The sequence below is a fragment of the Rhododendron vialii genome, chromosome 4a, assembly GCF_030253575.1.
Source record: "Rhododendron vialii isolate Sample 1 chromosome 4a, ASM3025357v1".
NCBI lineage: Eukaryota > Viridiplantae > Streptophyta > Magnoliopsida > Ericales > Ericaceae > Rhododendron > Rhododendron vialii.
Genome location: NC_080560.1, coordinates 32,491,721 through 32,501,754, shown reverse-complemented (window position 1 = coordinate 32,501,754; position 10,034 = coordinate 32,491,721). Strand labels below are relative to the sequence as shown.

General features: G+C 37.4%; 1 protein-coding gene across 1 annotated transcript; it reads left to right on the top strand.

Annotated features, from left to right (window-relative positions):
* The first annotated feature begins 1,831 nt into the window (after positions 1-1,831).
* Positions 1,832-4,475, top strand: LOC131322008 (uncharacterized). The gene has a single exon (XM_058353090.1). The coding sequence runs from the start codon at positions 2,613-2,615 to the stop codon at positions 4,119-4,121; it is 1,509 nt and encodes a 502-aa protein (XP_058209073.1). The 5' UTR covers positions 1,832-2,612; the 3' UTR covers positions 4,122-4,475.
* The last annotated feature ends 5,559 nt before the right edge of the window (positions 4,476-10,034 follow it).

The window sequence follows — 10,034 nt, the reverse complement described above, 5'->3', positions numbered from 1 at the left end:
GAATTTTTTTTAGTTTTTGTTTTGTACTTTTGCATAAAGTAATTGGTGTTAAAAGTTTAAATTTTAATTGTATATAGTACCACACCACCACATGTCATTTTGAGAATTTCTGAGAGCAAAAGAGCCTCTCTTCTTCTTTTTTTTAATTTTGAGAGTATAGATTAACTTATGTAAATAGTATTATATTCAAAAGATAAGTATGAATCTAAATTCTTTTATTCTATCAAATAACAGCTGATAAATGACACATATCTAATCTCCATGGTCTTAAATCACATGTATCTAATTAAACGAACTCCAATGGAAGAGAGGAGATAGAAAATTCAAATTTATTTGTTATAGTTTTTGCTTTAAGTGACATGAAAAATTAGAACTTTGAGAATAGTGTCACGAATAAGCCTTGAAAGCTTTTAAAAGCAAAAATACCATTTAAATTGACATATATTGTAGGATTATAGGTATCTCATTTTCGGCTTACTTATCAGAGTAACGTTGCTGGCACATTATTATTTTTGAAATTTACCTTTTAGATTACATATCCACTTTTTGACCACTTTGAGGGACAATATTTGAAATACAGGAAATAATCCTTGTATGATCTGGTTGAAATTGCTTATTTATGAAAATAAAAAATCACATTAAAAAAGGGGAAAATAAATGTGCACGCTACATTCCTACTCTTCTCCCAGGATGCACATCAACCTCCAAAGAAGGAAGAGAAATAAGGCCCAGGGTCAAGGTCATCATTAGTGCCAAACAAATTTCAAGCACCGTGGTAGCACTCTAGCTTTGACCTCGACGAAGGTGAGGTGAGATCCACTATAAATAGAGGTGTAGGGTGGCGGGCCACTATTTCTTTATGGGGATGACGGGCATTTTACATGCACTTTCATACATTCCCACCATCCTAAATTGTTGGTTATGCTTTTTACTACCTCCGTTCTATTTCTATTATCCATTTTTGAATTGCGTGTCATTTTTGAATTGTTTATATTTTTTAATTTATAATATTTTTCATAATTTTTAAAACTTTGTATTACAAAACTAATCGAGATCTATCAAATAAAGTTTATATTGCATATTTTTCAAAATCTCCAGTAAAAGATATAAAAGAGACAAAATGGGACGGAGTGAATAGTTGGGACTTTTCAAAAAATTGACTATATCTTTTACTCCAGTTTATAATATTTTTATATTAAATATAAATTTTGTTTAATAAATTTTAATTATTTTTTAAAATAAAATTTTCGAAATTATTAAAAATATTATAAATTGTAACATATATAAAATTATTTGAATGACAAAAAGTAAAAGAGGACCGACAGCCAGAGAGAGAGAGAGTATATAAAATGAAGGGAAAATTATAGTTACCCCCCTCTAACTAATCCTCGTGTACACTTATCCCCTGTAACTTTTTTTTGATCATAACTTTCTATGTGCTTTGAATCGTGATGTGATTTTGGTGTCATTAGAAAGCTGACTTCAAGACCTCGAAATCGATATATAATTTGCATATTTTCGATTTTGGACGAAGAAGTTATGGCCGTTTGAAATTATGACCGTTTGAATTTCAGTTAGCTTGAGGGGGTTAAGTGCCAAAAAAAAAAGTTATGGGGAGGTAAGTGTACGTGAGGGTTAGTTAGAGGGGCGTAACTATAATTTGCCCTTAAATGAAAAATTGAAGGAAGAGAATTATAGAGAAAAAACAAAGTGCACCGTCGCCGTTACCCAAGCGCGCCCAAACGAGAGGATGGTGTTACCCCGTGCAGGCTTACTACACCGCAAGGTAACGCCTCTCTGGACGGTTACTTAAACGGAATCCAAAACGCGTCTCTCTCTCTCTCCCTCTCTCTATCTCTACCTGCCTCTTTTGACAGAGTAAAAGAGAGTGTGTGTGAATGTGTGTGTGAAAGATGAGGATTGTAAAGACTATCGATTCCTCTCATTATCCAAATCTCTCTGGGTTCTTGGGTGTCGAAGCTTATCCCAAAAGGTGCTCCTCTAGAATCCCCTCATCAGATTTGGTCCTCTTTCTAGGCCTTGGCTTCATAGATTGGTAATATCCATCTTTACATACATATCTCATTTAATTTTTTTTAAATTTTTTTTTTCTCTCTTCTTGTAGTTGTAGTAATATGACAAATGCTAGAAGGGTTTTCTGGTATTTGGAAGATATAAGGATATTCCTGGGTTAGGGTTTGATAATTTCCTCTCTCTTTTTGTTTCTTGATTTTCTTGATTTCTTTATATAAAACTCCTCCTCTAGCTAAATTTTCTTTCTTTCTATATTTAATTTTTGGGGGGTGGTTCTTTAGTCTAGTTTTATTTTCCTTGACTAATAGTAGCAAGATCTGATTATATTTTCTCTCTTTTCACACTTGAATAACATTGTTGTTTGTCAAATATTCTGGTTTTAATGTGGGTTTGTTGTGGGAAATAGTATGGTGATAAATAAATCTGGGATCTTGATGGGGGTGGGGATTCCTTTTGGGGATTGATGTATGGATAGTGGTGGTTGTAAGGTTGTTATCTGTTGAATTGATTTTATGGGATGAAAGTTTCAAACCAAGAAGTGAATTTGCCCCTAAGACCAAGGGAGGAGGTCAATTGAGATGGGAGATTCCTTAATCACAGCCCTGTCAATCGAGAATCATCACCCGCCGTTCACCCTCTTGTCCATGGATTCCAGTGCCTCTTCGTCACACGATGAATTGGACCTCGAAATGAATCGAGGCATTCTCACCTGTCCCCCAGATATCAATCTACCCCTCTCAGGAGACCGGAGCCCACCTCTGCAACCGTGGAGCTCAGACCCATGTGATATGCTTGACGTTGGGCTTGGTCCCCAAGTCTATGAGACCGAGAGTTTTCTCGGCGTCCCCAAGGTTGGACGGAAAATCGCTAAACGGGTAGATAGTATCTGGGGTGCTTGGTTTTTCTTTAGTTTTTACTTCAAGCCTGTTTTGAATGAGAAATCTAAGGCCAAAGTTGTTTGGGACAGTAACGGAGTTTCTGGGTATGATAAATCTGATCTTCAGCTCGATGTTTTCATGGTCCAGCATGATATGGAGAATATGTATATGTGGGTTTTCAAAGAAAGACCTGAGAATGCGTTAGGTAAGATGCAGCTGAGGAGTTACATGAATGGCCATTCTCGTCAAGGGGAGCGACCCTTTCCGTTTAGTGTTGATAAGGGGTTTGTTCGATCTCATAGGATGCAAAGGAAGCATTATAGGGGTCTTTCAAATCCCCAATGTGTTCATGGAATCGAAGTTGTGTCCTCCCCTAGTCTCATGGGTCTTGACGAAGATGAGCGGAAAAGGTGGATTGAACTCACTGGACGGGATTTGAATTTCTCTATACCGCCTGATGCTAGCAATTTTGGTTCGTGGAGAAACCTCCCAAATACAGATTTTGAGCTTGAGAGACCACCTCCTCCGATCAAGAGAGATCCAAATCCCAACCCCAAGAAATTGCTCAATGGGTCTGGACTGAATCTGTCAACTCAACCATCTAACCACAGAAATGGTGATACAATGGACCTATCGGATCTTAGCAAGAAACGGAAGGACTTTTTTCCACACGGAAATGGTGATGATTGTTACTTGACCGTTAATCCTCCTTCTGATCATGTTCAAGGCATGGAAATTCACCCGAACGAGCCACATTGGTTGAATGACTTCAGTGGGGTTATGAGGAATGTTTATGGGCCTGTAACAGCTGCAAAAACCATTTACGAAGATGATGAGGGTTATTTGATTATAATCAGCTTGCCATTTGTGGATCTTCAAAGGGTGAAAGTTTCTTGGAGGAACACCCTCACTTATGGGATCATTAAGGTGTCTTGTGTAAGCACTTCTCGCATGCCGTACATCAAGAGACACGATCGGACGTTCAAGCTCACAGATCCGTCTTCGGAGCACTGTCCTCCGGGGGAATTTGTGAGGGAGATTCCACTATCAACCAGAATTCCCGAAGATGCTAATATAGAAGCATATTACGATGGGCCCGGAACAGTTCTTGAGATCATAGTGCCAAAACTTCGCGAGGGGCCAGAAGAGCACGAGGTTCGCGTCTGCCTTCGCCCTCATATTGGGAGCAATGATCTTACCCTGACCTGATGGGGGTAATCCTATGGAACTTTTAGCATGGTAGAAGTCGGTAGTGCTTCATTTGTTTCACTAACCTTGTTTCAAACAGTGCAATCCATGAAGCAAAATGTGAGTGTCACATTTGCCATTTTGAATATTGGGTCACTAATTGCTATGGTTTTTGTTCCCATGCATTTGGTTGACTTTTTTTTTCTTTTTTTTTTTTTGGGGATATTTTCAATTGCTTGTTCAAGTCAGTACCCATAATGTTAACTAATTTTATTTTCTGTGTATTTGGTATCTGAATCTTGTTTTCCTCGGATTTCCTTTTATGTTTCTTCTTCTGGTAGAAATGGACAAAACAGTTGATGAAATATTGCAGCACTCCTTTTTTGTGTGTTCTGGTGGTAGATTTCTTCTTTATGTCATTATATGTATCGTACCCTCAGACTCTGTTTATCATTATATGTATCGTACCCTCAGATTTCTTCTTTATATCATTATATGTATCGTACCCTCAGACTCTGTTTATTGTCCGAACAACAATGCTACACACACAACAATCTAAACACAACCTCTCACATACATGTGGGACCCACACACAGTGTGTGTAGATCTCACATGTATGTGAGAGATTGTGTTTGGATTATTGCGTGAGTATCATTTTTGTTGTCCGAATAGTCATGCTTGTTGTCTTCCACATTAGGCCGAGCTGGATTTGAACCAGCGTAGACATATTGCCAACAAATTTACATTCTGTCCTCCAAACTTGCAACTGTAGTGTTGGACTAGAACATGGGTTGCTCTGGGGAAAGTGTTTGCAAATGTGTGTCTGTTTGATTTTCTTATTCCTCGCCGAGCCTCCCTCAGAAGGAGACAATTTGTTGAAAGTTGTAGCTCTCTTCTGTAAATTAGTACTACTACGGTAAACTACACCGTCAGTCCTTGTGGTTTTGGGAGACTTTACTTTGGCCCTTGTAGTTTGCATTCTTACACTTTCATGTCCATTTTAGTGTAAGTTAATCCGACTTGTTTCGTCGGCATTTTAACCACACCAAAAAAAAAGGGAACATGTGCAACTCATGCGACCAACTTTGTAGTGTAATTTGGTTTGACTCGACAACTCCGGCCAAAGAAGAAAAGTAGAAACTGCATTGGTCTCTATATTTTCATCTCAGTCTTTAGTTTTGACCGCGATTGTTCTCGCTTCGAATGTGGATTTCTTTTCATTTGAAGCTGGTGACGTCTGCGTTGTAGTGGAAAAGGAAGTCCGAACTTAAAGTGATGAAATTGAATCTGAGGAAGTGAAATCTTGCTAAAAACTAAATGGACCGAACGGGTGTTTTCAAATGATGTAGCCGGGTTTGTCATAAAAAAAATTAAATTAAATCAGATTACTGGCTTGTTCAGCCAAAAAGCCAAATTAAATTGATTTGACTTATTAGTTTTCTTCAGTTGGATGGCTTAATAGGCTTTGACCGGTCTGAGTAGAATCCTGTAGATGTGTAGATTATGTGTCTGAGGAAGGCACACCTACTGGTCTCTGAGTAATTAAATTTTCAGTTAGTTAATTGATGGGCACCACTAGAGTTATGTCGATATGATATCATCAAGAAAAAACGGGCCCTTGATATGATCCTCTGCATATTACTCTACTGTAGGAGTAACATGTATCTATGGTTGGAGCAAATTTCCACATCAATGGGCCAGTGAAGGAACTAAACGAGTTTAGTTACGATTACACACACATATACATAAACTCACTAACATCACACGTGGCATCCGCTCACAATACACACCTTCAACGTGTATGGGCCCACATGTGATGTGACTGAATTCAAAACAAGCCTGGACATATGAGTGTTTGACTTGATGAATTTGTAACAAAGAGATTATTCCGTAAATATTACAAAAAATAGGTAAATCAATCCATGTCCCAAATATGTAAGATATTCTCTTTTATCTTCTCACCAATCACCAGCACATTCACAAATTTTGTCTAGGTAGTAATTTTTTTTTCCCAACTTTTGTTTTGAAACATCACAAGCATAAGCTTAGGATTGATAGTTCAAAATTCACCAGCTTAAGCTCAAGTTTGAAAGCTAGAGATTGACTTGCATATTTCACAAACCAAGCTTACATTATTGGTCTTTGTAATTTTGGGAGATTGCACTTTGATCCTCATAGTTTTGATTCGTACACTTCCATTGCCTTTTTAATTTAAGTTAATCCGACAGTTTCATTGGCATCTTAACCAAAGGAATTGAAAAAAACAAAAGAAAAATTTTCAAAATAGCATCTGTACTTTCACCCAAATATCACATAAACACCTGAACTTAAATTTATTTCAATTAAATACATATACTTACAAAATTTCTAAATTTAGACACCTGCCGTTTTCTTCCGTCCAATTTATGTTGACATGGCTTTTCTCTCCATTAAATGCCCATTGCCACACAACAGCAGCCCAAAAAAGTTGCAGACAATCAAAATCCTCTTCTCCACAAATCAAAACCTTATTCTCCCTAATACCCACCAAGCACTGATCGACCACTGTATCTCTCTCTCTCTCTCTCTCTCTCTCTCTCTCTCTCTCTCTCTCTCTCTCGGATAATACGTCGGCGCAAGCTGTATATTTAACAAACTAAATGATGTAACAGTAGAAGATTGCAAATGAATTTACAAACCCCCTCGTCCCGTTTTTCTATTTTTTACCTTTTACAGCAACCACCCTCCCATGGCCATGCTATCCACCACTGGGAGTTTATTTTATAAAAAATTGTTGAGAAGTCCACTATAGCATATTTGTAACCCACTAAATTCACTTCTAAATTTCATAATCCCTCTAGTTCACTAATTAGGTTTTGGTGAGGCCTTAAGTCCAATTCAATTAAAAAAGAAATTAGTTCAGGATCAAAATGCCCTTACCTTTAAAAATTGTTAATCTGATATATCTCACTCCTATAAAATCTCCCATATCCCACTCCTATAAAATCTCTCATATTCACGTTGTTTCCATATCCAGAAGGGAAACAGAGTCCAAACGAGAGAACGAGAGAGAGAGAAGATTACCCTTTCCATTCAAATCCCATATTTTTAGCCCATTATCCGTTCTACGTTTGACATCCTAGCAGTTACGTTGGAATAGAGCGACAGAAGATTCTCCTTTTCTGATACACTGTATATAACGTTATATACTCATTCATCAGTTCACATTTAACGTGAAATACTTACATTTTACGTTATATACTCATTCATCAGCTCGCATTTAGCGTTTTATACTCATTCACTCATGACATAAGACCACATATAACGATATTAAGGATGCAAACCTAAAATGATTTTGGTTGTTTAGGTTTAACCTTATATAATGTCAATATAACGTCATTGTACATATATAACGTTATATAAGGTTATATACTTTATTGAATTAGTCCGCGCAGCGGCCTCAATAGAGCGACAGAAGATTCTCATTTTCTGATACACAGTATATAACGTTATATACTCATTCATCAATTCACATTTAACGTGAAATACTTACATTTTACGTTATATACTCATTTATCAGCTCGCATTTAACGTTATATACTTATTCACTTATGACAGAAGACCACATATAACGATATTAAGGATGCAAACCTAAAATGATTTTGGTTGTTTAGGTTTAACCTTATATAATGTCAATATAACGTCATTGTACATATATAACGTTATATAAGGTTATATACTTTATTGAATTAGTCCGCGCAGCGGCTTTAATAGAGCGACAAAAGATTCTCATTTTCTGATACACTGTATATAACGTTATATACTCGTTCATCAGTTCACATTTAACGTGAAATACTTACATTTTACGTTATATACTCATTTATCAGCTCGCATTTAACGTTATATACTCATTCACTCATGACAGAAGACCACATATAACGATATTAAGGATGCAAACCTAAAATGATTTTGGTTGTTTAGGTTTAACCTTATATAATGTCAATATAACGTCATTGTACATATATAACGTTATATAACGTTATATACTTTATTGAATTGGTCCGCGCAGCGGCCTCATTGACTTGCTTCTGATAACCGTATATGTATTAGCTTCTGAAATCTTTTTTATTACAATGCAAGAACATATAAATAATCTTATATATGTTTACAATGAAAAAACAAACAAAGAACCTTATATGTGTTTCGATTACTTTGCCACATAAATAAATACACACAAAAAAACGTAATACGTGTGACAAAAAATAAACATATAACCTTATAATATTATACATGAGATTTTGTCCTTTCTAACTCAAAAAAGAAAAAGAAAAAAAGAGGAGATCTCGTAACTTCTTTCCCTTCGATTGCAATGTAGGATCTGACGAAGGCGATGGAGAAACGAAGGCGAAGAACGGCGACGGCTTCCGACTGAAGCGACGGCGAATCAAAGGCGACGGAGACGAATGTGGGTGAAAGGAGACATACGTGGGAGAAGGCCGACGACGAAGAAGGGTTGACGCTGAAGAAGCCCGACGAGGACGAAGATTGCCGACTACCAAGAAGGCGACGACAAAGAAGTTCATCTGTTGTTTCTAATGGGAAATCGTTCCATGGTTTTTGCCCAGTTTTGTTCGTCTGGGTTTCTGCCGAGTTTTGTTCTTTTGGAAAAGGAGGGAGGGTGGGGTAAGGGGGGAGGGGGATGGGTTTTATAATGGGATGTCTGTTTGAATGGAGGAATCCGAGAAAAAAAACGGAAATGGAAGAAAAAATGAAAAAAAAAAAGGGAATGGAGGAAAAAAGGAATAAAAGATTTTTTGAAAGCAAGAATATATTAGACTAACCAGGGTTATTATATCTTTATTAATAGGTTAGTGGACTTAAAAGGTTATAGAATTTAAAAGTGGACTTAGTGGATTTGGAACGTGGTATAGTGGACCTGAGAAAAATTTTCCCTTTATTTTATTCCCATTACCATGCTTTTAGCCGTTAGCCTTGTATCCATCCGATCAATCAGACTCCACCCATGCGCCACCGGCGGCCACCATAAGCCCCACTGAAAAAGCCTTCACCGATGCGAAGGCAAGAAGGCTCTGGCAGATGATGACCAACATGGAAGCATTTCACGATCCCATGTACCACTCCGCCATCGCCTCCCGCCTTGCCCCGGCGTTCTCCCACCGATCTGAATGCGCAATCCGTGATTGATTTTATGTCCCCGGTGATGCGCTCTCTCTCTCTCCTTTAACAAAAAGTCTTCAAAAAATTGATTAAGGATTCACCCGTGGGTGAGGACGAGAATCGGGGAAGCGGGGGGGGGGGGGGAGGAGAGAGAAACGGTTGTAGTGTGGTGGTGGGCGAAGGATATGTGGCTGGGATTGCTGAAGTAAATGGAGGGATTTTGATTGTGTGCATCCCTTGGACTTCATACCATGTCCAGCTGGGTCAGTTAACGTGTAAAAGATGTCACGTCAGCACTTTTGTGGACAAAATGGACAGAAGAAAATGGCATGTGCCTAAATTTGGAGGTTTTTTAAGTATAGGTGCTTAATTAAAATAAATTTAAGTTCAAGTCTTTATATAATATTTTGGTGAAAGTTCAGGTGTCATTTTAAAAAAATTTCAAAAAAAATATGTACAACTCACGAGACCAACTTTGGAGTGTAATTTGGTTTTACTCGACAACTCCAGCCTAAGAAGAAAAGTAGAAACTGCATTTGCTTCGAATGTGGATTTTATTTACATTTGAAAATATTAATGGAAGCTCATAGAGTGATGACTAATTAGTTCACAAAGAATAACAAAAGGGGTCTTTGATATGATAGGACCAAATTTCCAAAGGAGTGCGTATATAATATATATGATAGGACCAAATTTCCACACCAGTGGGCCCGTGAAGGAACATGTTACACATGTTTTGAGAGAGGAGATGTAAAGCATTCGGTTAATTGTTGATTT